Source organism: Myotis brandtii, unplaced genomic scaffold (genome assembly GCF_000412655.1).
Source record: "Myotis brandtii unplaced genomic scaffold, ASM41265v1 scaffold120, whole genome shotgun sequence".
NCBI classification, from domain to species: domain Eukaryota; kingdom Metazoa; phylum Chordata; class Mammalia; order Chiroptera; family Vespertilionidae; genus Myotis; species Myotis brandtii.
In genome coordinates, this window is record NW_005354174.1 from 2,382,445 (window position 1) to 2,409,858 (window position 27,414).

General features: G+C 37.1%; 2 protein-coding genes across 10 annotated transcripts in view; one reads left to right on the top strand and one right to left on the bottom strand.

Moving 5' to 3' along the window:
- RNFT1 (ring finger protein, transmembrane 1) overlaps nt 1-12,603 on the top strand; it is a 13,819-nt gene extending 1,216 nt beyond the window's left edge. For 2 of the 3 annotated variants that reach the window (XM_005858563.2, XM_014531709.1), the window contains exons 2-9: nt 911-1,355; nt 1,560-1,636; nt 3,388-3,488; nt 5,318-5,471; nt 5,831-5,989; nt 7,798-7,863; nt 11,093-11,194; nt 11,867-12,603. In XM_005858563.2, coding sequence (XP_005858625.1) covers nt 965-1,355; nt 1,560-1,636; nt 3,388-3,488; nt 5,318-5,471; nt 5,831-5,989; nt 7,798-7,863; nt 11,093-11,194; nt 11,867-12,001 — 1,185 coding nt within the window. In that variant the 5' untranslated portion in view covers nt 911-964 and the 3' untranslated portion in view covers nt 12,002-12,603. Of the gene's footprint in view, nt 1-774; nt 1,356-1,559; nt 1,637-3,387; nt 3,489-5,317; nt 5,472-5,830; nt 5,990-7,797; nt 7,864-11,092; nt 11,195-11,866 lie in introns of those variants that run through there. The other variant, XM_014531703.1, reaches the window with a different exon arrangement.
- Nucleotides 12,604-15,325: 2,722 nt separating this feature from the next.
- RPS6KB1 (ribosomal protein S6 kinase, 70kDa, polypeptide 1) overlaps nt 15,326-27,414 on the bottom strand; it is a 37,348-nt gene continuing 25,259 nt past the window's right edge. For 4 of the 7 annotated variants that reach the window (XM_005858567.2, XM_014531740.1, XM_014531728.1 and 1 more), the window contains 8 exons: nt 26,781-26,871; nt 26,506-26,596; nt 25,899-26,006; nt 25,564-25,626; nt 25,305-25,382; nt 22,781-22,888; nt 20,443-20,555; nt 15,328-19,209 (listed from right to left, as the gene is read on the bottom strand). In XM_005858567.2, coding sequence (XP_005858629.1) covers nt 18,972-19,209; nt 20,443-20,555; nt 22,781-22,888; nt 25,305-25,382; nt 25,564-25,626; nt 25,899-26,006; nt 26,506-26,596; nt 26,781-26,871 — 890 coding nt within the window. In that variant the 3' untranslated portion in view covers nt 15,328-18,971. Of the gene's footprint in view, nt 19,275-20,442; nt 20,556-22,780; nt 22,889-25,304; nt 25,383-25,563; nt 25,627-25,898; nt 26,007-26,505; nt 26,597-26,780; nt 26,872-27,414 lie in introns of all 7 variants that reach the window. The other 3 variants (XM_005858564.2, XM_014531754.1, XM_014531750.1) reach the window with 3 other exon arrangements.

Consider the following 27,414-nt stretch of genomic DNA (forward strand, 5'->3'; position numbering starts at 1 on the left):
CACACACACACCCATCACACACACACACCCATCACACACACCACCCCACACCCCGATTGTGGCATTTTTAATGGGCAGACTGTGTAACTATCCTATTCAGACTAGAGTTGTCTAGAAATTACATGGCGACTCCCCAAGTCTCCCTATTTTAAAGATGTTTGGGTAATATTTGGGTATTTATTGGAAGCTTTTTTATTAGCTTTGGCAAAGCTGTTTCAACAAAGACAAATTTATAGGTCACCCGAGTGAAATGTTTATTAGTTATCCATGGTGTTTAACAAGGCATTAAGATTTAATTTTTTTCTCCCTAGCCTTTCCAAGCATTAGCAAACATGATTCTTATGAAATGTAGTGTCTACATTGGAGATGAAACTGCTCCGGGTGGACAGAGTAAATGTACTGAAGTATTAAAATATGAATACTAGTGTTCACATTAGTCACCTCTACTGGGCACCCATACTTTATTTTGTTGATTCTTATTAGAGAACTGGAGGCATCTGAAGCTCAACTTCTTTGGTAGCAGATGTCCCCTAAAAGATATTTTGTGTAGAGCAGCAGAGCCTTGTTATTAACGGAGGAGTCTAGTAACAAGTAATAACCCAACCCGCGTGGCGCAGTCGTTGAGCGTCAACCTATGAACTAGGAGGTCCAGGTTGGATTCCAGGTCAGGGCACATGCCTGTGTTGTGGTCTTGATCCCCAGCGTGGGGGTGCAGGAGACAGCCTATCAGTGATTCTCTCATCATTGTTGTTTCTCCCTCTCCCTTCCTCTCTGAAATAAAATATATATATATATATATATAATAAATTCAAAAACAAGTAATAGATACCTGAAAATAATTCATCTACTGTGATTATCAGCCTCTCCTTTAACTGTTCACTTAGAATATTTTCTGCTTTTTGATTTTTAGAAGACGGAGACCTGAAGCAAAGAAATCTGTATCACAAAAAAGTATTCAAGGGTCATGCAAGCCAACTGTAGCCAATTGCAAAGAGCTGCAGGCAGTGAGGCTGCCTCAGCCTCCCAAAGTGTCCACACAAGATTGACAGAAGGTTCTGGTCTTCATTCTGGAGATGTGCATATCCAGATTAACTCCACACCTAAAGAATGTGCTGAAAATCTAAGCTCCAGAAATATAAGGTCAGGTGTCCATAGCTGTACCCATGGATGTGTACAGAGTCACTCACGGAATCAGTCCCGTAACCAAGCAAGGCAGCCTGGTGATACTTCCATGGAGTCTGGAGATCATGGTAGTAGCTCCTACTCAGAATTCCGATATCTCTTCAAGTGGCTGCAAAAGAGTCTTCCATATATTTTGATTCTGGGTGTCAAACTTGTTATGCAGCATATAACAGGTAGGGTATAATAAAATATTGAGTTGTTTCATTGCTAAATTCAGTAAATTTGTTTCTTTATTGGTAATCTACTTTAACCTATGTATTTTTGTTACTGATTTTCTGCTAGCTTTTAAAATTGTAAATATTCCCTTTAAATTCATGTCATTGTGTTAGCTTTTTGATTTTTTTTCTTGCAATTAACTGGAACTTATTATCTAACAGGAATTTCTCTTGGAATTGGACTGCTTACAACTTTTATGTATGCAGACAAAAGCATTGTAAATCAAGTTTTTCTAAGAGTAAGTATAACACAAAACTAAAAAAATTACTAAATGTTTCTCTCTTTAGATCATATACTCATTTTTGAGAGAAATAGTAATTAAGATAGTTTTTTGACAAATTTAAATAGATACATTATAACATCTATAATATATTAAGTTTTATTATCTAAACTAGAGGCTTGGTGCACAAATTTATGCACAGGTGGGGGGGGGGTCCCTCGGCCTGGCCCGCGATCGGAGCCAATTGGGGTCATCTCACCCAGTCCAGGGGGGAGGGGCCACTGGAGGTTGGTCGGCCACAGGAGGTTGGCTGTGGGAGCGCACTGATCACCAGGGGGCAGCTCCTGAGTTGAGCGTCTGCCCCCTGGTGGTCATTGCACATCATAGCTACTGGTCTTAACGGTTGCTTAGGCTTTTTAATACATAGATGATCTGGCATAAATGATCTGTCCTACAGCTGAATTGTTTCACCTTATTTCCTTTGTAAGTTGGGTTCCTGATAGAGAAAGAAAAACTAGATAGAACGGTTAAAAAGTTTAGAATGCACTATTTAATCTGATTTGTCAAGTGCCTTTATGTTTTATGAGTTAGTTTAACCACAGTACATAATATAATCATCATTAGAAACTTTAGCTGTCACACTGTCAGATTTAAAGTAAAGAAAATGTACATTGAATAAATGGGAATCGAACTATTTAGGCCTCTCTTATTTAAAGAAAATTAAACCCAAGTGGTTTTTCCATAACATCCTATATAATAAAAGCCTCTAATATGCTAAATGTCCCACCGTTCATTGGACTGTTCGACCAGTCACTATGATGTGCACTGACCACCAGGGGGCAGACACTCTGACTGGTAGGCTAGCTTGCTGCTGGGGTCCAGCGGATTGGGACTGGGCAAGAGGGGCCAGACACACCCTGGAGCCCTCCCGCAGTCCCTCACCAGCCCCGATTGTGCACTGGTGGGGTCCCAGATTACAAGAGGGCGCAAGCCAGGCTGAGGGATCCCACCAGTGCACGTATCTGTGCATTGGGTCGGTTTCGGCCCCATCCCCACAGGCCAGGGCAAGGGACCCCATTGGTGCACGAATCCGTGCACTGGGCCTCTAGTAAATTATAAAAGAGTTCTATTCATATAAACTATTGGGAAAACTAGGATCAGTTTATAAAACCTCACCTTTAAGCAATTTTAAAGGGCAGTATCTTTGTAAGGATCATGCATTCTGACCTGGAAATTTGTAGTTAGAACCTATCAAACCATAAAAATTTAATTCAGGATTTAAAACTAGTAAAACTTTTAATTAAATCAATAATTGATACTTAATTTTAAAAAATAAATTGCCTTATTAAATTCTTATTGAATGTCTGAGAATTTAAAAATTATACTTATAAACCCTGGTAACTTAAATACACTTGTTAACATTTTGTTTTTTCTGGGAGGCAAAAGTAGGGAGCTGCAGAGGTAAAGTTTACATTTTGCTGGGTCCTTTATGTCGCTTGTAGAAGATTTGGCTTCTTTCAAACATAGGTAATGTTTTTATACAGTGAAGAAACTTGTTATTTTAAAAAGGTGTTTAAATGTGAGTTCTGTTTTGTTCACTAAAGATATATAGAGTGTGATGATGTACAATTTAACAGATGTTCTATATTTTTAATAAGTTTAATCTGTTTAAACATTCTAAGTTAATAGTCATTAAAATAAAAGTTTAATGATATTTAAATCTCTGGCATAATCCAAAGTAATAAATTCTAAAATTGTTTATTTTTCAGGAAAGGTGCTCAAAGATTCAGTGTGCTTGGTTACTGGTATTCTTAGCAGGATCTTCTGTTCTTTTATATTACACCTTTCATTCTCAGTCACTTTATCTCAGGTAATTAGAGATCCAAGTACACAATCATATTTTTATGTAACATATTCCTTAGCACTCTGCATGTATTTTACTTGCATATACTTATTGTTAGAGTTCAATTTTTACCCTTCTCCTTCCAAGATTGAAAGCTTCAAGTGACTTTTTCAGATTTGTGTACCCAGTGTATTGACTCCTAGCAGGCGCTTGATAAATATTTAATTTTTGATACTTAAATTTTTACTTATATCGTCAATAGTTATTAGTTCCATTTAGTCAATATTGGTGGTGGTCTGTTTTTTTTTTATATATTTCTTGCAAATAAAAATGTATACATTTAAGTTTTACATGATGTTTTGATTTATGTGTACATTGTGTAATAAGAACATGATCTTTGCTTGTAGAAATAAAGACTTGCTAAAGGACAATAGTTGTTAAGTTTCCATGTTAGATGGAAGTGTTCTGAATTTTTGGCTCTAATCAGATAATTAGAAGTCCTGGTTTTCAATTGAGTTGGAGAGGTGTGGGCAATTTCAGATATAGTTTGTCAGTGGATCCAATATCACTGATTGGATTGGGTGGGTAGGTAGAGGGGGAAAATCAAGGATGACACCTAGGATTTTCGTCTAAGCAACTGGCTGGATGATGGTACCATTTCCTAGGCTTGGAAAGACTGGGAAAGTAACTGGTTTTGAGGGGAAAAATCAATCATTTGTTTTGAACATATTGATACGTCACATAGAATTGTTAAGTGATTTCAAATATATATGTCAGGAGCTCAGAGTAGAGGTTAGGACTATATATTTTGGTGTTATCAGCATATGAGTGATACTTTAAAAACCAAAACTAACCAGGGAAAGTATAGTCAGAGAAGAGGGCCCAGGACTGGACATGCCCACAATTAGAGGAGCAGCAGCAAAAGAAACCAGGAAGGAACCATCAGTCACAAATGAGATCTAGGGAGTGTAGTGTTAGAAGTCTAGGAATAATAATCCAGGGAGGTAAAGGGAAAAAGGGACATGACCTTTGAATTTAGCAAGGTGGAGGTAGTTGGTGATCTGTACAAAAGCAGTTCAGTGGAAAGGAGGGAATGGAATCCAGATTGGAGTTGGTTGAGAAAATGACAGATATTTAATATTAGTGAATTTTTTTTAGATTACAGGCTAGAAAAGTATCAACCATGACAAGTTGGGAAGACTGTTCTTTTATACTACGGAGCAGGGGTCCTCAAACTACGGCCCGCGGGCCACATGCAAATACAAATATTGCATTTGTTCCCGTTTTGTTTTTTTACTTCAAAATATGTGCAGTGTGCATAGGAATTTGTTCATAGTTTTTTTTAAACTATAGTCCGGCCCTCCAACGGTCTGAGGGACAGTGAACTGCCCCCCTGTTTAAAAAGTTTGAGGACCCCTGCTATAGAGCAATGGTTCTCAACCTTCCTAATTCCGCGACCCTTTAATACAGTTCCTCATGTTGTGGTGACCCCCAATTTCATTGTTACAAATTGAACATAATTAAAGCATAGTGATTAATCACAAAAACAATATGTAATTATATATGTGTTTTCCGATGGTCTTAGGCGACCCCTGTGAAAGGGTCGTTCGACCCCCAAAGGGGTCGCGACCCACAGGTTGAGAACCACTGCTATAGAGGAAAGATGCAAAATTAATACATTTTAAAAGTCTCTTTAAAATAAGCAAAATGTTCTTCTGTTTATGTGAACTCTAACACTTGCCAATTTTATATTTTTTACACATCAAAATAAATATTCAGTAGCAAATTAAAAACCCCCATGAACACTTTACCTTTGTATGTTGCTCTGGTAAATTTTGATGTTTTTCTCTTGGTAGCTTAATTTTTTTAAATCCTACTTTGGACTATTCGAGCTTCTGGGAAGTACTTTGGGTTGTTGGAATTACAGATTTCATCCTGAAATTCCTCTGCATGGGCTTAAAATGCCTTATTTTATTGGTGCCTTCTTTCATCATACCTTTTAAATCCAAGGTAAGCAACTAAAATGTTTTGTTGGTACAATGTTAACAAACCACACTAATGCTATTTAGTCTCAACCCTAATTTTAATTATATTATCTCAGACTGGCCACCATTTGCTCAAAGACTTAAGCCAAAATATTGATCTAGAAAAATAATCAGAATTATATTTGCTTCAGCATCATCTAAAAATTAATTCCCATATCATATAGGGGAAAATATTAGATTTGTACTTTAGTTCTCCAGGGCATTATCAATTGGTAATTGATAACTAACTATATGCTATTATTCAGTTTTTCCCATATTCAATTTAATAAAGTATTTGTGCAATGTATATAAGGAGCAAAGTAACTATTTGTTCTTCCTTTTTAGGGTTACTGGTACATGCTTTTAGAAGAATTTTGTCAGTATTACCGAACTTTTGTTCCCGTACCAGTTTGGTTTCGTTACCTTATAAGCTATGGGGAGTTTGGTAATATAACAAGGAGGAGTCTTGGAATATTGCTGGCTTTACTCTACCTCATACTAAAAGTAGGTAACATTCTTAATCTTGTCTTATGATTCATATGATTACTGATTTACTTAACATTGCTTTTCTTATTAACTATTTTACAGTTTATTTTTTCTTTATTTAGATTGACATAATAGATTCTGTATCTAGTTAGAAATGGAGTAATGGAAATACAGTCTTTATCTTAATCCAGTGGTTCAGATTTTATTGGGGGAGTGGACTTCCACATAGCATGGATTATAGACGGGGAAGAAGAGAGAGTAAGTAGAATAGAACATACCCATCTCCAACAGCAGCATCTGTCCTACACATAATTCTGAAACTAGAGAATCTTATCCTGTTTCTTCTATGTCTTTTCCCCTCAGCTTAAATCACTTTATGAAACTTTAAAATCTAAATATGTTAAAAACATGTGAACCATGTAAAATTGCCTTGTCTTTGACATAGTTAACTTTATATATAAAAGCCTAAGCGACCTTTATGACTGAATGACCGGAACGACCGGTCAACCAGTCACTATGACGCACACTGACCACCAGAGGCAGATGCTCGATGCAGGAGCTGCCCCCTGGTGGTCAGTGTGCTCCCATAGCGGGAGCGCCGCTCAGGCAGAAGCCGGACTCACGGAGCCTCTCCTGCCTGCACAGCAGTGCTACCGAGTGGCTGTGGCAGCAGCAGCAGGCACAGCGGGGCTGGGGTGAGTGGGAGCTGCATGGCACCGGCTCAGGCTCCTACCCAGCTGCCTGCCACTTAGCGCACTGCTACATCCCTGGTACAACATAAGCCTGCAGTTACAATCTCCGGAGAACAGTTGAAGCATTGAAGTATGGACACTCAGAGTAACCAGGAGGAGCCTGATATGGCCACCGGGCTCCTGGAACTCTGCCTCAGGCATTGAGATCAAATCTCATCCCTTACCAATTGCCCTGGAGCTACAGAGGAAGGCAGCAATATAACAGTGGCCACAAGCGGCAACTGACAATCGGGGTAAAACTCAAAGAGAGATGGATCTGAAGGGTGGGGGCGTGGGCAACAGAGCACCCCCACCCTCCAAGACCCCCAACCTCGTATTGTTCACCTTGGCGTGTCTCTTATCTTGCTCTGAGCAATGGAAAGCATCCAGCATGGCCCAAGGTGTCTACCGGGGACTTCCAGGCAGGCAAGGCGCAACCCTGGCAGCAGAAGGGTCAGGGTTGCGCAAATATTTTTTCAGGAAACGGTGGGAAGGAGAACAGACTTCTCGGCGGCTCAAGGGGATGTGGAAACTCCCCGGGCACTTGGGTGTGGGCTCCAGATTGCCTCTCAATGTGATTGAATCCGTGCACTGGGCCACTGGTGTGTGTATATATATATATATGTTTTTAAAATATATTTTTTTGTTGATTTTAGAGAGGAAGAGAGAGAAACATCAATGATGAGAGAGAATCATTGATGGACTGCCTCCTGCAAGCACCCAACTGGGGATCGAGCCCACTACCTGGGCATGTGCCCTTGACCGGAATCAAACCTGGGACCCTTCAGTCCACAGGCCGACAATCTATCCACTGAGTAAAACCAGCTAGGGCTAACTTTATATTTGTCTTGACCAAGTTGTACCTCTAGGTATTCAGATTTTTTTTTTGGTTAAGAGTTGATTGAAATCTATAAATTGAATAAAATATTTTATAAGTGGACTTTAAATATATTTAGATTGAAATGATTACTCATGATATTCAATGAACATTATGCTATTATCAGTATTTGATATCGTGGCATTTTAGCTTTGTTCCCTGGGTTTAGCAGATAGGGCTCTTGGAATTAATGAATAATCTCTTATTTCCTTTTTCAGCTTTTGGACTTTTATGAACATCTAAGAAATTTCAGACAGGTTTTGAGAAAATTTTTTACACGACCAGTAAGTATATTTTAATTGTTTAAGAAAAAACACTTTTAACCTTTTTTTCATTACAAAAAAAAAAAAAAGTTAATTCAGCTATTTTAAAAATATGGATTTCATTACAGTTTTAAAACTTTTTTAGTACTTTGGCACTTGGGGTTATGAGAATGATTTAGGAGTTTTATCTATGATCAATTTCTTAACTTGCATATTAACTTTACCAAGTGCTTATATATTTGAATGTCCTTGCCCCTTCTAATCATTTGACATTCTTAAGGGTTTATAAACATTCCTTTAAAAATCTTGTCATGAACTTTTGTTCCTTTTCCTTTTTTAATCTACAAATGGTGGCTTTGTGTATTTCCATTAACTCCTTATTCAATTTCTGTGAAAGCACTGTAATTTATTGTGTATATGAAAAAAGCTCAGTACCAAAAATCAAGTCCCTTGAAATTTTCTTACTGGAAAAATTTCCCCATCAATACTCAACTCTATATGCACAAACTAGAGGCCCAGTGTACATTTGTGCACTTGAGGGGGGAGGGTGGATCCCTCAGCCTGGCCTGCACCCTCTCCCAGTCCAGGAGCCCTTGAGGGATGTCCACATCCCTCTCGTAGTCCAGGACCCCTTGCTCCTTACTGCCCGCCTGCTGGCTGCTCCTTACCGCCCGGTTCGCTGCTCCTTAGCGCTGCCGGGGAAGCAGGAGAGGCTCCTGCCACCACCACTGCACTCGTCAGCTGTGAGCCTGGCTTCTAGAGGAGCAGCGCTTCCCCTGTGGGAGAGGCCTGACCACCAGGGGCAGCTCCTGCATTGAGCGTCTGCCCCCTGGTGGTCAGCGCGCATCACAGCAACCAGTCATCCCACTGTTCAGTCGATTTGCATATTAGGCTTTTATTATATAGGATACGTTCAAGGCATGGAATTTAACAAAGCTGACACTCCAGCCTGATCAGTGAGGCTCAGTGGTTGAGCATCGACATATGAACCAGGAGGTCATGGTTCCATTCCCAGCAGTGCACATACCTGGGTTGCAGGGGTGTGCAGGAGGCAGCCAGTCAGTGATTTTTCTCTCATTGATGCCTCTCTCTCTCTTTCCCCCTTCCTCTATGAAATCAATAAAAAAATTTAAAAAGTGACACTCCAGTGTCAATTATAAACTTGATTTATTATGTGATTCTACTGAGATTACAAATTGCAGACAAAGGTTGTCATAGGCTCATTTGCTACTTAGTAGCCTTTGTGGTCAACAGGCTTCAGAGTTTGATCCTCAGTTTTGCAGTGCATTAAGTACTTACTTTGTCAGGACTCAGGGGACCTTACTAAAAGAATGCCAACATAATGATGAATGCTGAAAAACAAAAAAGAGGACTGTATCTCCAAAGTGGGCCATACTAACTGGTCCACTAACATATATTCTTTCTCTAATATATAGTAAATGTAGTAATAAGTTTTGCTGCATACTATTCAAACTTCATTCTTTAGACAAGATATAATGGAGAGTTCAGCTTTGGTCAGATTTATTCAATTCATTATGTGAGTATCAGCTATTTTACTCTAATCTAGTAAGGCTTATACTGAAATAGTTTGATATTCTCTGTGAAGCAGAAAGAATATCACAGTCATCCATATTCTTTGATTTATTCTTGAGATTCTTAGGGGTTCCTTAACCTTGCCATCACCATCAAGATAAACCTTCACTTAAAAGGAGTCCGCAGTATGCCAGACAAAAATGCTAATTTAAAAGCTTGTCAGCTTCCACTCTTGGAGATGTACTCTGCTAAATGTCACTGAAAGGATTGGCACCAAGGTCATCTATCAGTAACCTGAAAAATCATAATTTTTAATATTTTATTTTTTGTCTTAAATTGACTTTGTTAACCCTCAATGTTCAGTAGAAGTTTAGAGCGTAACTTCAGACCATGCTTTGCTCTCATTACCATGATTGACTGAACTTGGGTGTTCTTACTTCCCATTAGCCACCTTTTTCCCATCATTTCTACAGAAAGCTGATCTTATTTGTAACATTTTGTCACATCTAGTTAATAATTAAATTCTCCTGAATTTGGTGAGGAGTTATTAAGAACTTAGATCAGAAACTTTTTTAGTACATCAGAAGAAAAGGAAATTCAAAGAACTGCATTTTTATGCTGGCAGTTAATTTTGAACATATAACTCTATCCAAGTGATATTTTGCAATTACAGTTCTTTTATAAAATGTTAATCATTTTTTTCCTAGTACTAAATGCTCTGACTTATGTGATAATTAAGGATAATAATTAAAATTATTTTTAGATTTAGTGGCAAGACACTGTTCAGTCGTCCCCAAACCTTCTTCAGATTGAACTCACCTGGAGAACTTACAAAAACTTCAGAGTCCTGTTGTCACATCCCAGTATGTCTGGACCTGAGTCAGTCTCCAGTATGGAGCACAGAAGTCTGTTTTTTAAAGCAGTCTTTCCACATGAGTTGCATTCAGTCAGCCACACTCTGGACTGACTTTTTAGAACCACTGCCATAGATAATAAATGGGCCCAATTTGGCAATATGAGGTCACCTAATACATTAATATATAGGTTTTATAATAGCTCTATTTCAGATTGCTTAGTTTCTTATGCCAGTTGAATTGTGTTGAATTTGAAGCCTGTATTTTAGAATCCAGTTATTCTAAAAATCTTTCAAGATCCTATTATGGCCTAACCGGTTTGGCTCAATGGATAGAGCAGCCGTGGGCAAACTACGGCCCGTTTGAAATGAATAAAACTAAAAAAAAAAAAGACCGTACCCTTTTATGTAATGATGTTTACTTTGAATTTATATTAGTTCACACAAACACTCCATCCATGCTTTTGTTCCGGCCCTCCGGTCCAGTTTAAGAACCCATTGTGGCCCTCGAGTCAAAAAGTTTGCCCACCCCTGAATTAGCTCAAAGAAATTTGTATTGAGGAAAATATAGCTCTTAATAAGCTCTTAAGACATGTGTCTTAGAAGTGGTCAAATTCCTCTCTGAAAAAAATCAATAAAATATATATTTTTTTAAAAAGATTCTATTATGTATTTAATGAGTTCACCTTGATGCAGTTCATCAAGATGTGGTTCTGCATATGTAGTTCAGCTTTGAAAGTTTGTATCCTGTGGGAGAGTTTTCAAGTGCCTAGTTCCAGAAATATTTGAAAAATATAGCACCACCTGCATATTGGAAGTGCAGGAAAGAAACTGGTAAATGAAAATAACTTCTTATCTTTATAGAGTTATGGAGTGGCTGCCAGCAAGAGACAGTGTTCAGATGTGGATGATATTTGTTCAATATGTCAAGCTGAATTTCAAAAGCCAATTCTTCTCATCTGTCAGGTAATTATATTTTTAAGCAACCTAAATACAACACTTTACTGTGACTTGCAAGGCACATTTATGTTAGTTATAAGGAAAAAGACAAACTACATGTTTAGCAGAAAGTAGCATTCAGGGCACATATTGGTAATTTCTTATTTGTGATTACAGATTTGGTAGGTTAGCTAAATCTTGTCTCTATATGTTCTAATGATTTTTATGCAGAGGAGTGTATGAAGGGGAAAAATAATTCAAATGGCAGATTGTCTACCAATGTGATTTAAAAAACAGGCTATTTGTAATAATGGATATTAGTCTTTTAGAATAATACCAGCATTTGTTATTGGATTGTGGAATGCCCTTTCCTATACTTTATGGCAGTTACTCTCAAAGACTTACTAAGCCATTAAGTCATTATACTTGATCTTAAAGTTATCACCTAGAGATAGCTTGTATTTGATTAAAAATGATTAAAGGATAGTATAGTCAAAAAAAAGGAACACTAGTAGCTCTTACCAGTAACACCATTCTTTTATTCTGGAATGTCATACTTTGTTTTCTCATTTGCAAAATGAAGGGATTAGTGCTCTCCAAAATCCCTTTCAGCTCTAAAGAGTATGATTGTCTATAATGAGATGAATTTAAAATAAAAATGTTATCAAGTTTAAAATGTAGTTCTTAATTTCCTTACAGCATATATTTTGTGAAGAGTGCATTACCTTATGGTTTGACAGAGAGAAAACATGTCCGCTGTGCAGAACTGTGATTTTAGACCATATAAACAAATGGAAAGATGGAGCTACTTCATCAGACTTCCAGATATATTAAGTTGTATAAACTGTTAAAGCCACAAAACACTTGTGTTGTAGTCCAGTTTATCACGATTGTTCAACCTAATGCCTATGCGACATTTATTCTATCCTAATCATTTGACAGATGATTGCAGTGTTAAATTATGTTTTCTTGTTAATTTTACCAAAAAAGCAATTGGATAACTAGAACCAGTTCTTAGAGGAACTCAGGTATTCTTTCCTGACATTGTTTTCAGAATAAAGAATATTTTTAATATTTTAAGATACACATTATCTGAAAGTCGAATTTTCTTTTGCATTGACTTTTATATTTCCAATAATAAAAATTCTTAAAATTTTCATAAAAGTTGTATTTTTAAATGAACATTCTAAATGCTATATTTTACTTGTAACAGATTTTCTAAGTGAAGATTTACTGAGGGTGATGTATTTTAATATTGTGTTATTCTCTATAGTATGATTAGCAATCAATGAGAAATACATGATTTAAATGTATTGTTTGTTGACCTCATACATACAATCCTGCCATCGGTTTTAATGTTTGTGATCTTGCTTTTTGTATAGTGCCATGGACTATCTTGAAGTACCTATTAAAATAATTCACATGGATTACAAATAGCTGGCTTCACTGATGATTTGAATAGTGTAACAGACAAGACCAACTCAAATCTTAGAAAACAATTCCCCTTATAACTAAATAGTTTTCTCCAGAAGTGTTTTGGAATATAATGCTTGAATCACCATTACTTAGATTAAAGCCTGCACTCAGAGGCAACCAGATGCTTTGGATTGTGTCGTTTGTTTGCCTCTTAAATGTTTGTGTAATATGGTGGAAAAAGGAATGGGGCACTATCTCCCTTTAAAACCTCTAAGGGGGAACCAAGACCTACTACCAGAAATCTGAAGTGGTAGTCATATCTAAATTTAAGAGTACAAGGCCTCTGCCCATTTTCTCTGTTCCCATCTATCAGTTTGAACACAAGGAAGAGATAGAAGAAATTAGGAGGTAGAGGCAGAAAACAAATTTGCAGTGTTAAGACAAAGGCTAAACCAATGTATAGATTAACAAGGATAGTGACCAACCAGGTACAGGTTAAGTCACTTTTATGCCTGTATGGCGACCCTAATTTGCAAAAGAACTTCAGAAAGCCTGTAACTTTTTTCCTCAGGTAAATATTGCCATAAGTACACCTATTTCTATTCATTCACTGATTATATATTTAACTATTATCTCCTTTGAGAACACTGCAAATATTGAAACAAGCTTACTGACTTTGTGGTGAAGCTAATAGTTATTTAGGTATACAGCAAGGGATGTGTGAAAAAGGCAATTTGGAATTAGAATTTGAGTGTGAAGAGAGAAAAGCTGACTTCTTGTTAAAACACAAGAATAGTATATCTTACTACATGGGTTACTTCAACCCTATTACGTTACCTATTTACCCTATGGCTATACTAGAGGCCCAGTGTACGGATTCGTTCACTGGTGGGGTCCCTCGGCCTGGCCTATGCCTTCTCCACGCCTGTGCCCTCTCACAATCCAGGACCCCTCGGGGGATGTCCAACATCCCCTAAGGGATGTCATAGTGTGTGAAGCAGCAGGCAGCCGGGGAGGAGCCCAGGCGCAGCTCCCACTCATCCCTGCCCTGCTGTGCCCACTGCTGCTGCCTCAGTAGCGCGCCTCCGCAGCAGTGCCCGCCAGCAGTGAGCCCAGCTTCTAGCGCCCATCAGTCAGCTGAGCGGAGCTCCCACTGTGGGGGCGCACTGACCACCAGGGGGGCAGCTCCTGCGTTGAGCGTCTGCCCCCTTGTGATTAGTGCACATCATAGGACTGGTCAAATGGTCAACCGGTAGCTTAGGATTTTATATATATAGATGGATAACTTTGTTTTTTAATATGATTTAATAACAAAGGAGGTCCCCAGTGGATAGTGGGGTTTTTGTTTGTTTTTTAAACAACAGAGCATTTCACATCTGAATTTAAAAGGGGGGAAATGTCATAGGAGACCTATCCCATCCACTAACAATACTGATGAACTAGAAACATTTCTCTACTTCTATTCCTTCACCTCAAAAACAGGGGAATAGATTCAAAAACCCATGCATTTTGTGAATTCAGATCGCCTCTTCTGAAAAATTGTTTAATTAGCATTAAGAGTCACTACAGCCCAGCCAGTGTGGCTTAGTGGTTGAGTGTCAACCTGTAAACCAGGAGGTCACTGTTTGATTCCCAGTCAGGTTTCAGTCTCGATCCCCAATAGGGGATGTGAAGGAGGCAGCCAATCAATGATTCTCTCCCACTGATCTTTCTCTCTCCCTCTTCCTCTCTATGAAATCAATAAAAACATTTAAAAAAAGAGTCACTACTATGTTTTATTAAAAAGTCACATCAGTTTGAGAACTTCTATAGAGAAATCATCTTGGCAAGTGTGATAGAACTGCCGCATAAATAAAAAGTGATTTAGCTCTCACTGGTTTGCTCAGTGAATGGGGCGTCAGCCTGCACTCCTAAAAGGTCCTGGGTTCAATTCCAGTCAAGGGCACATGCCCGGGTTGGGGCTTGATCCCCAGTGTGGGGAGTGCAGGAAGCAGCCGATGAATGATTCTCATCACTGATGTTTCTCTCTCTCTCTCTCTCCCTTCCTCTCTGAAATAAAAAATTATATTTTTTAAAAAGTGACATACAAAACTATCCATGTATGCTAATTACGGCAGTTAAAAACAGATTTGTGCACATTATTTTGTGTAGATGCATCAAATAATCAAATGTAGTTGACAAGTGTAGCTGAACAAACTGTTGACTGTTAGCTTAAGTCTTCCTAGCGTTTTTATGTAAAAGTAGCTTTTACATAACTTTTCACATCAACTTTTTAAAAAGTAAGCAACCAATTCAACTTGGAAAATCATAGACGTGTAACATCTAATATATAACACTAGTACTAAAATTCGTTATGTATTTAAGTAGCTTCAATTTCTCAGCAGAAACAGTTTTATAACTCATTCCTCACATATATAATAAAGTTAATCCTTGAACAATGTGAGGATTGGGGGCACCAACAATCCTCCCAGTCAAAATCCACAAACAACTTTTGACTCCACAGCTGGCCTTTTGCATCATGGATACAGAGGGCCAAATGTATTCACTGAAAAAAATTCTGCATGTAAGTAAGTGGACATGTGCAGTTCAAACCCATTGTTGTTCAAGGGTCAACTGTAATTTATTAAATATGAGAACCTGAACATATCTGGCATGTTAATGAAAAAACTTATTGAAACCATTTGTGCACCTGATAGTTATTTCTTCCTATCTTAGGATAATAAAAAAATCACTTCTATATTCTGTTCATTCAAATTTGCATTTAATTTCTATTTACATTCATTCATTCTGAAATCAAATACTTAATACAGTAAACTAAATACAAGATGAAAAGCAGAAAGGTGTTACCCTCATAGCACTCCTAATAAGGCAGCTGAAGAATTTATTTACTCTGATAGATGCAAAGCCAACTTGGGATAGGAAAAAAAAATAAATTTAAAGAGCAAACACAGATGAACCCATCTTTCAGGTATTACTTCAGATAATCCACTGAGATAATACTTGTGCTGTAGTGGTAAATTAAGAATCACACAATAAAAGTTTTATATTAACCAGCAAGAGACTACAGGACATGGTGTGACAAGTACTTTTATGATTGGTTTGTCCAGCTTGCCTAGAGTCTATGCCTATGAAAAAAGGTAAATGTTTGGACATTGATGTTATTTATTTGAGAAATGAACCATTTTCAAAGCCTCAAAATCCATTTTTCATAAATTCAACATTTCTCATGGGAATAATCTTAGATCTAGCCCTTGTAAGCTAGGAACCATATGACTCAGTTACCAAAATAGTTAGGTCCTATATTAAATATAAAAATCCAAGGCTCAGTATATTAACACTATTGAAGATGTATCTTCTTTATAATCATATATTACTTAAAGAATGTTGAATTTATGGAGCATCATACATGCATTCTTCCCCCACCCTACCCTCATTATCTTCTATCTCAAAAAAACAACAGCATGGAAAAATCCTTCTTGCAGGATTCAAAGTAGTTAAGACCATAAAGGGGAAAAGAATGTAATTTTCTAAAAAATCTGGTTCAAGTTCAATAATTAATACTTTACATTGTTAATCACAGCTGGTTTATAAATCCCAGTTTATTCTGTAATGCTACAAAACCTTATAAAATCAGAATTAGTAAACTTCGTTCTCAGTGACTATATTTGAATTAAAAAACAGTATGTATATAAAATTAAAAAATATCCTGTAATAGGTGACTTTAAAGAAAATAATCAGGTGATGAAACAAAAAAAGCACTTAATCTCTTTTATACACTTACCTGGAAGAATCATAAAGAACCCTCTTAGAAACTCAAGACTAGTAATATTGACATAATATATTTTAAACTATGCTTGGATTTTTACAAATAAATATAGGGTAAGCCATATTGCATAGGTGTGTGCTTTCTGTCGGTGACACTAATGTGGCACGTGACATGTTTTCACAGTCTTAGCAGGGATATCCTTTTAATGAAACAATTTCTCAATAAACCTGCCACAGCATAGGAAATTAATTTCCCCTAATGTTAACTTGGAAAATTGTATTTGTATAGATGGCAGATGTGCAATTAATGCTTTTTATGCAGAAAAGTTGCAGTTTGCCACTATTGCTGGCAGTACTAATTATGAAAATGGTTTAACTATGGGGTATTTATAGCCAGCCTATCACAGTGCATATGTTAGTAGCAAGTAGGACTGATGAGGAATATTTTGGTGTAAAAGTTTTGCTGGAATTTGGTCAGGCAGTCAACACTACAGTTAGTAAATATATTTGAAAAAAAATATCAAAGTATCACAAGCCATATGCTGTCTGAAATAGAGTCTATACATATCACCATAGCTTTTTGGGGTTTGTTTTTCCAGACATCATAAACTGTCAGAGAACAAATATCTGCACTTTAAGTACAATTTCTGCCTTATCATTATTTGTATCTTCTAATTTATTAGCTACAGTTATAAAGTACTCAGTAGGCTACTGCAATAATGGGAAAGGGGGATTACAGGGAGTGATTTAAAAAACAAAAACAAAACAGCTTTCTGTTCAAAGATGAACTATTATCAATTCTTTCATTTATTGCCACAATTGAAAAGGTATATTTCCAATAATTTTTCATGGATCTGTTTTTGCTTAATGCCATTAAGCAAAATCATCTCATCTCACTTGAATTGCCATTTAAATAAGCAAAGCTTTGCTCTTTTCTAACTGAATTCAACATGCATAAAGAATTTTATGGCTTGGATCCTATGGCTCAAAAAGGTTTGGAGAACATAGCAAGCAGCATCTATTCAAAAAGAATTGTAGGGTTGCAAAATATTACAAATTGACTTTGCACACTCAGACTAGGACATTATAAAAGACAAAAAAAGGGTAGTAAGACTCAACTGCAACTGCATGATCATCTATAATACCAGTATGCACTGAAATATATTTTCATAAAGCTCTGCAGATATTAAACCCTTTCACCAGCTAAAGTCATGGAAATGCTCTCTTTAAGGCAGGAAGTATTTAAGAAAGGTAAAGTTACCTTTATTTTTATTCTTTGTACCAGTAAATCACTTATGTAGATTTTGTTACAATTTCAAAAACATAGTGTCTTGTTAGCATATTTCCTAAATTAAGCCACTAAGTTTTCTTATTCACCGTGGAAGACATTCATCAAAAGGCCATCAAATATTTTTACAATAAAAAAATGTAGCCCCAGTACAGGAGAAAAGAACCTTTTTTCCTTTGAAAACTGTTGAGGGGAAAAAAATGTAAGGAAGGTAGACAGCAAAAACAGTAAAAAGTAAAACTTAAAACCTTACCAATTTGCTGTGAAGAGATTAGACATAGAGAGTGGACTATGGCAACACCCTCTTCCCTGAATCTCCCTCACTTTGCCGCCCTCAATATGCATTTTATCCTGACTCTCTTCTGTCCTCCTTCAGCCACAGGCTGAAAACATTTGGTGTCTTGAACCAAATACTGGTATAAGAACAGGTGGCGCTATGTTTCCAAGTGCAATGCAGGCCCAGGACAAGGATGAAATGTAGGACATACTACATATGCCCATTCCAAGGCTTCCAGTTAAGCTTAGCACGTAACAGTACTGCAAATAGAAATGATTAAATATATATTTTTTCTAGTATTACAGATAGGTGTTGCAGCTGGGTTACTGAAAATAAACCTCAGGTCCACCCCAATCCCTCAAACGAGCCACAGCTGTGGTTAACAATGATTCATTTGCATTTTTATTATTTCACCAAGAGAAGAAACAGAACTTGTCTATCTTTCTTCACACCAACCAAAAATTTCGGATTTGAAGTTTGGGATGTTTTCCATGATGAGCTGAATCAAAAGTCTATTTGAAAAATATATATTTATATAAAAAAAAGATTCGGGTTGTTTGCACGTAAAACATCAATTGATAAGTTTGTCTTTGATTCCATGTTGCTGGAAAAGTTTGACCAAGCTTGCATGCTAATTTGTCCTTGGTTGCAAGTATGACAGGCAATTTCATACTTTGCCTAGTGAAAGGATAACCCTTCCTTGACACAAATCAGAACTCAACAGTGATTCAAAAGCAACATCCTATCCTTAATACTGTCAGTTTTGAGCCATCAACATGAAAATCCTTGATAATGTTGAGAAGATGTTGCTAGGAATCAATTAATTGATGTGCCTCAGAGTTCTGCAATACTATTTTGCTTAAGTTATTTTTTTTTTTTTGCACCATTGATTGATTTTTAAAAATCCAGGTTTATTTTTCCTCTGTCCAAAGTGTTCTATGTAACGACACTGACTCTTCGAGACTGTCATTTTCAGTTTTCTTGTTTCACCCTGAAGGATAATCATAAATCCTCTCCCCACCTTTTTTTGCCTTAAATTCATTAAAAGCATTGCTCTGTCATAGATTCATACGCAGGTGCTCTGGTCGTTTGGAGATCATGGGAAAAGCTTGTTTTTTGTATGGCCCGGAGTTCGGCTGTCGTATTGGAAGTGGGGCTGAAGCTTCCCCACTCATCGTCACATCCATCTGCTCTATTCCACTTGTTTCCATTGGGTATTCCACCGGCGTCTGAGGATTTGCTGTGCTGGCTGAAGCACCTCTTCCCCAGAAATCCCCAGGAGAAAATTTGACTGGGCTTTAAGACAAGGAAGAGCTATCATTCATTTGTCTTACGAATTATCTCAACAAAAAAAAACTTTCCTTTGCATTTAAAGGGAGGGGGGTAATAAGACATTTATTTTCATTTAATTTTATTTTTGTGTGGATCAGCACAAAAGCAAAAGTTGAATTATCTCCCCTAGACTAACGGCCAGTTTCCCAACTAGTCTCTTTATCTTTACAATTGCCCCAGTAAAACACTCAATGATACTTGGTAGTAGTTGTTATTGTTTTTTTCAAAACAACACAATATATTACTTCCCCACTTAAAACAGCTTCCCATTGCATTTAAAATAAAATACTTCTCTAAAACTTTGCCATTCTATTCCTCACTCACCACACTTCAGGAACACTGACCTCCCTTTCATTTCCCAAAAAAGGTCATGTTTTTTCCTCCCTTAAGGCTTTTGCACAAGTTGTTGTTCTACCTGTTACACCTTGTATTTGTATTTTTTGTATGGCTGGCTCTTTCTCTTCATTCTTAGACTTACTTGACCAGGGAGGCCTTTCTCTCACCACCATGAATACGTGCCCCCTTGTTATTCTTTGCTCTCTACCAACACATTCTTCCCTCCACCCCCATATGGCACTTGGTACTACTTGCAATTACGTATTTCTTGTATTTCCTTCTTTGCTTACTGCAGCGGTTCTCAACCTGTGGGTTGCGACCCCTTTGGCGGTCGAACGACCCTTTCACAGGGGTCGCCTAAGACCATCCTGCATATCAGATATTTACATTACGATTCATAACAGTAGCAACATTACAGTTATGAAGTAGCAACGAAAATAATTTTATGGTTGGGTCACAACATGAGGAATTGTATTTAAAGGGCCAGAAGGTTGAGAACCACTAGCTTACTGTGACTCCCTCTCACTAAATTATAAACTTCATCAAGGACAATTCCTGTATTAGTCATGTGCCCCAGCATGCAGCAGAGCTCCTGGCACACAACAGATGTTGAATGAATAGGTAAAGAGGACAGCTGCTTACTTTTAGGAGGGAAGGTATATAACTGATTATCAGAGATTAGTACAGACTAGTCACTTACAATATAAGAAGGTATAGACAGATGCTGTGCATATGTCAATCAAAGAGAATATGAGGCCAGGTCTTTCATTAAATGTAACTTGGCATAAATTTCATAAACAATGCTCTTCTAGGTTTAAAAAAAAAAAAGAAAGAAAGGTGAAAGTAACAAAGTCTGAATACCTGACGGGTGTTCGTGGGCTGCCAATAAATCTTCGAGGTGATCGGATTTTTGGTTCAAAGGAAAACTTTTCTTTCACGCTTTCAAGTACAGATGGAGCCACATATGTAAAACCCTGAAAGATAGTAATAGTGGACTAGAGAAGGTCATTTGTCATACACATCAAGAAAATGTGATTGTTCAGTCTCTAACACACCATCACAACAATTATGCATCCCTAAAATCATTAATCTATATACTCTCCAATCGCCTCAATCTCATTTCACACCTGTTAACTTTTTTCCAGCCATTTCTTGAGGCACAGACCTCGAGAAAGAATTCTATTGAGCCCCATATGCCAGCAAACAAAATTCCACTCTACTGAAAGGAGTAGAACAAAACAGGTAAATGTAAGCTCCATATTAAGATGTAAATACCAAGAGAAATGCAAAGAAAATTCTAGTGTTTCTAGCCACATGCATATACGCACCTAAGATTATCACCCCCAAAAACAGTTTCTCATTATTAGGCCAAAATAAAAATAGAATTCTCTAACTTAGCACATGTGATTTTTCTGGTTTTACCCCAGTGATCAGATAGATTTGGTAGTTTCTTGATGAATAAATAAGTGTCAGCATTGTGAAAACTCTCAATTGTAATTGGCAATATGCAGTTTTATTAGCTTTTCTTTCTTGGATCTTGCTATTAGGCTATCGACTGTCATTTCTCTTGCTGTCAATGTTCATCTCTTTAACAATCAGTCCTCCTCTATTTATTATTCCAGTCACCTATGAATCAGTGTTATGAGTTACAAATAAAAAGATTTAATAAAGTTCTGTAAAGCATACACTTTGTGATAGCCACGTATGGACTTCAGAGGACATTTTCTGGCATGTTCTAGTGAGCTAAAGAGGACTAGGCTGTGCCTTGATCATCTTTGAATTTCCTTTAATTCTGTGATAGGAACTTATCAAACTGAAGTTGCTACAACTCCAATCTCCAGGTAAGTGAATATAACTATTTCTTGTTAATTTTTTAAGGAGAGCTACTTTAGCCTGGCCAGTGTGGCACAGTGGTTGAGCATAGACCTAGGAACCAGAGGTCATGGTTCAATTCCCTGTCAGGGCACATACCTAGGGGGTGTGCAGGAGGCAGTCGATCAATGATGTTTCTCTCTCATCTGTTTCTATCTCTCAGTCTCTTACCCTCCCTCCCTTTCACTCTCTCTAAAATAAATAAATAATCAATGGAAAAAATATTCTCTGGTGAAGATTAACAACAACAAAAAAAGATTAATTTTGAACATACACAATTTTTGTACTACATGCTACCTTTAGAACTTAACCTCCACCCCAAAATGTACATTACTTTGTGTTAATACTGTGAGCATGAGCGGTACAAAAAAAAGTTGGATAATTGAGTGACAAATTCAGTGAACTTGGAAACAAACAGGGAAAAAACCAACTTCCAAATGATTGCTTTTCCCATATTCCACTCCCTCTAAAGGTGGTCCAAAATGAAATGACAAAGGATAACAAAAAAGGAAAGAGGTAGATGTTCATGTTACACTTTAGTAATAAAATAAACATAAGCATACATGATACTTAGGCAAAATAATATGCAATGATGGGTATCAGATATAATCATTTTTGTTTATCAAAATCTAAAAGCTTTGCTTTTCTGAGACAAGGTATAAATCAATACACTTTATCAATAAAGATTAATCTAGTCCTAGCTAGTTTGGCTCAGTGGATAGAGCATCAGCCTGAGGACTGAAGGGTCCCGGGTTCGATTTCAGTCAAGGGCACATGCCTGGGTTGCGGGCTAGATCCCCAGTAGGGGGCGTGCAGGAGGCAGCCGATTAATGATTCTCTCTCATCATTGATGTTTCTATCTCTCTCTCCCTCTCCTCTGAAATCCATAAAAATAAAAAATAAAAGAAGATTAATCTATTAACTATCATATATGAACCTATATATTTTGATGTCAAATAGTCACAATTAATAGGTTAAAAATCCCCTTTAGACTTATGTGAAGAGTACCAAAAGTCTGTTTCAGGAATAAAATAGTTACAATGAGCTCTTTTCCTACTACTATAGCTTAAGCCAGTGGCCTATCCAAAAAGGAATCAGACACTCTGAAAACCGAACATACGCTCCTACTCTAATTGCTAAAATAGAATGTTGGATTATGAGAATCAATTTTCTAACATCAGTAAGTTATTAAGGGGATAACTTTAAAAAATAGCACCTCGGGTTATCTACATGAAACTGCAAAGCAAGCAAATTGAATTTTTTTATTGAAAAGGGCCCATCCTCATACTTAAATTTCCTATGCCTACATGGAAATTCTGTCACTTACCAGAAAGACCTGGTTGGCACTTTCACTGAGAGTCGAGTCATCTGGGCTGTCAACAGGTGTCTGACGTGTAAACTTTGAATCAAACTGACTCACATCCTCTTCAGATTGCTTTATAAAAAAATGATTAGAAAATGGTAAGTAGTCTATATTATACAAATCAAATGCATTACAGCCTTCTTTCTGGTACATCAGAGTATGTGGTTGTGTCTTTTAAAACAAAAAATCTTAAATCTCAAAAGCTGAACACCAATTTAAAAAAACTGCAATAGATTGAAACACAAATATGTTTTTATTTTTTAAAATACATTTTTATTGAATTCAGAGAGGAAGGAAGAGAGAGAGAGAGATAGAAACATCAATGATGAGAGAGAATCATTGATTGGCTGCCTCCTGTACACCCCATACTGGAGATTGAGCCCACAACCCAGGCATGTGCCCCTGGAATCAAACCATGACCTCCTAGTTCATAAGTTGACACTCAATCACTGAGCCACACAGGCCAGGTGAAACACAAATATTTAAAAGACATGAGTTCATTACTGCACTACATTTAAAAATCACATAATTCTTTGGTCAATTTGGAAGATGTTAGGAAACTAATTCATTATTTTGAAAAAGGCCACATATTCTGCTTCTCCTGTATGAACTGTACCTCAGGTAACCAAGCAACTGATGTAAAGAGTTTCTTTTTATGGAAGAATTCCAGCTAATAAGTAAAGAATGAATAACAATATTATAGTAAAACAATTTTACAAACCCCTAATGAAATCCTGGAACTAGGCAAGAGTTTCCCAACCTCAGCACTATTGATACTTTGGGCCTCAATTCTTATAGAGGGCTGTCCTGTGCATTATAGAATATTTGGAGCATCTCTAGCTTCTACTCCTAGGTACTAGTAGCATCCCCTTCCCAAGTTGTGACAACCTGTTCCAGATATTGCCATACTGACCCTGGCTGAGAACCAGTGATGTAGACAATGACCAATGACCCCTAAGTCTCCCGATCAAGATATACAACCTCAAAAGTTTAATCTGATGTGCATCTAAATCTAACCACCAGTTTTCAGAAATACCGGGAACAGATGAACAAGGTCAATGACACCCTTGAGTTAAAATAAAAAAATCAAAATGAGGGACCCTACAGGACAAATGGTCCAGTGTTGTTGTTTTTTCCAATAAATCCTCAAAAGAGGAATTAAGAGGGGGGAATCTATAGATGGAAAGAAACCTAAGAGCCACAGTAACAAAATTATACAGGCCTTGATTGAATCCTTATTGAAACAAACAGGGGGAACAAAAAAAAAACTAAGGAAATTGTCAGCTTTTTAATGGTGATGACAGCATGTTTATGTTTAAACAAGATGACCTGACAATTTTTGAAGTTGGGAAGTTGGTACATGAGGGCTAATTATCCTCCTTACAATTATATATGTTGAAATTTTAAAGCAAGTCACCTTGTGCTCCAAGGACCAAATAATTATCATTATCCTCCTCCACCTTCACCCCAAGAATAGAAAAAGAAACCATTTTCTCTAATTCTGATGTGGTAGAAAGACAAGAACTAACATACTAACTCATTTACTCATAAACATATTATTATGGTTTGAAATTTCCCCCCCCCCCCCCCCCCCCCCCCCCATATGTTGAAGCTCTAACTCTCACAGTAACTCAGAATATGACCTTATTTGGAGTGAAAACCATTGCAGATATAATTAGTTATGAAGGAAGTCAAACTGGAGCAGGGAGTATCCTAATTCAATATGACTGGTGTCCTTAGAAAAAGGGAAAATGTGGGCACAGACCTGCACATTCTCACAAGGAGAATCCCATGTGAACATGAAGACAGAGACTGAGGTGATGTGTCTACAAGCCAAAGAAGCCAAAGAGCCAGCAAACCACCAGAAGTTAGGAGAAAGGCATGGAACAGAGTCTCTCTCACAGCCTTCAGAAGGAACCAACTCTGCCAATACCTCAATCTCAGATCTCTAGCCTCCAGAACTGTAACACAATAAATTTCTATGGTTTAAGCCACCAAGCCTATGGTACTTGGTTGCTGCAATCCTAGAAAACATATATTCTACATTCTGAAGAAAAAAATTCTCAGGAAATCAAATTTAAAATTCCAGCTGAATTAAGCAAAATAAAACAAAACAAAAAAAATGAGCCCTAGCCGGTTTAGCTAAGTGGATAAAGCATTGGCCGGTAGCCTGAAGGGTCTGGAGTTTGATTCCAGTCAAGGGGACATACCTCAGTTGCAGGCTCAATCCCCAGCCCTGGCACTGGTTGGGGTGCATGGGGGAGACAACCAATTGGTGTGTGTCTCTCACATCAATGTTTCTCTCTCTCTCTCTCTCTCTCTCTCTCTCTCTCTCTCTCTCCCTCCCTTCCTCTCTCTAAAAAATCAATGGAAAAATATCCTCGAGTGAGGATTGACAATAACAACAAAAAAATTGTTTGACTGCTCTGAGATTTTATTTTAAAAATGTGCCAGGTCCCTCAAATCATATGATTTCATGTATACATACCAACAGAGGTTTAAATGGGGGCTCCACCTTCCGAGCCAGCAATTCTTCCCAGTTAATATGTCTGAAGAATGGATGAGCCTAGAAAAAAAAAGAGCAGAAAGAACAGTCAAGGGGAGCAGACTTCACTGGATTGACACTGCCTGCTTGAACATACTGATCACAAAATAAGCAATACTTGTAAGCAACTACATACAACCTACACAAATACACAACATTAGCATTATCTTTCCCTCCAACCACCAAGCATGCCAGTCCCTACTTGAACTTCTCCAGCATCCCCAGGACCAGCTCCCAGACGAGAAGCAGCATTTCTTTTCAGCAGCTTTAGAGAGAAGGAAAAAACACTGATGAACTTAGTCAAACTGATTATTTTTTCTTTATAGAATTTGCTTATCTATTGTGCCTTGGGAAAATAAATATTGTTTGGGATAAAAAGAAAATAAAACCTTTAAAAAAATTTATACTTTCCCTACAAAATCTATAGACTTTTTCATTCAATATCTGTGCATGATTCTTATTGAAAATGTATATTTAATTCTATTTAAATCCTAGTAGTTAAGGCTTATGATTTCAGTGCCTATTTAAGAACCCTACCTTTTTAAGCAGATCTCTGGCTTCTTGTGTGAGGTAGGGAGGCAAATTGAGTTTACATTTGAGGATTTTGTCAATTGTTTTCTTTCTATTCTCCCCAGTGAATGGTGGCTAAGAGTAGAAAAGAATGAGAAAAATTAGCATATAAAAAATAAAAATAACAGAATTATCCATTTCCTGAATTACTCAGTTATTCATAGAGGTCAGAAACGTATGAGGACTGTTAAAGACTGTAGTTTTTAAAAAACAGGACAGAAGAAATAGCAATGTCCTAAAAGGAACTGAGATTCCACCATTAACTTTGTGCGATAATGTAATTATTTATGTAATTTTATGCTTCACTTTCTCCATTTATAAAATAAGGGCCATATCTATTTTACCTCTATTTCAGAGGACTTCCATGACATAGATCATTTAAATGAAAATGATTTACAAGTACAGGGGCCCATGTTACTTACTGCTAATAAAGCATTTTTTGTGCTAAATTTTAAAAAATAAGTCCATTGGTAATATTTTCAAGGCGTACAGGAAAGGTCTCTTGCTATAGTGATTTAAGAATTACTCAGCACAGACAATATATAACACATGCAGCTTTTAACTGTGCACCTACTGCTCCAGTCAGCATGTCATACATTAATGCTCCCAGACTCCACCAATCCACAGCACGATTGTGGCCACTTCTCATCAAGATTTCAGGGGCCCTACAACAAGAAAAACAATATACCCCCAAAATTCACCCACTTGCATATCATCTGAGTAAGAGTTTCTAAAACAAAATATGAAGCCAAATGATGCTACAGAAAATTTAGCACAGTACTACTTAAACCAGGTAAAAGATAGCTATTACCCCCAAACCAGTTATATTTCTTTCAACATGCAGCTCACATGTATTCTATTGTTCCACAAAATGTGTGTGTGACTGTTCCATCATGAATAGATTCTTTGCATAGTCCAAAGTCTGTTAGTTTCACATGACCTGCAAATGAAAGGTTATAGCATGGTTATTCTGAGAAATCTAAGGTTTAGATGGTGTTTAAACATCATACAAGATAATAATCTATCCTTCCATTTAACTTTTTCTGCTTTAATTTTTTGAAGTTATCAAGAACTACCAAGGTGCCATCCATAAAATGAGATGTTAACTCTAAGGTTAGGGTAGATTCATTTTTTGCCAATGATAATATCTATATAGCAAGGGTGGGGGGAATAAAAGAGTGAAACGGCTTATCTAAGGTACTAGCTTCTCCTATATCTAGAATCCTCTACCATCCTGAGAAAGTAATTCCTGGGAAAACTTGAAGTCTGGTTTAAACACACAGACCTCATAAAGACATTATGCACCTTTTAAACGAAGGCATGACTGGGCAATTCAGTTCATACTTCAAATATGTAGCTTTTATTACTGTGACTTGACAGCTTTTAAAATGGTCTCAGAAAGTCACTATAACAAATTAAATCATTCTGCCAATACACTACCAGTTCAGAAAAAGAAATAAAATTGCTACATGACATGGGACCA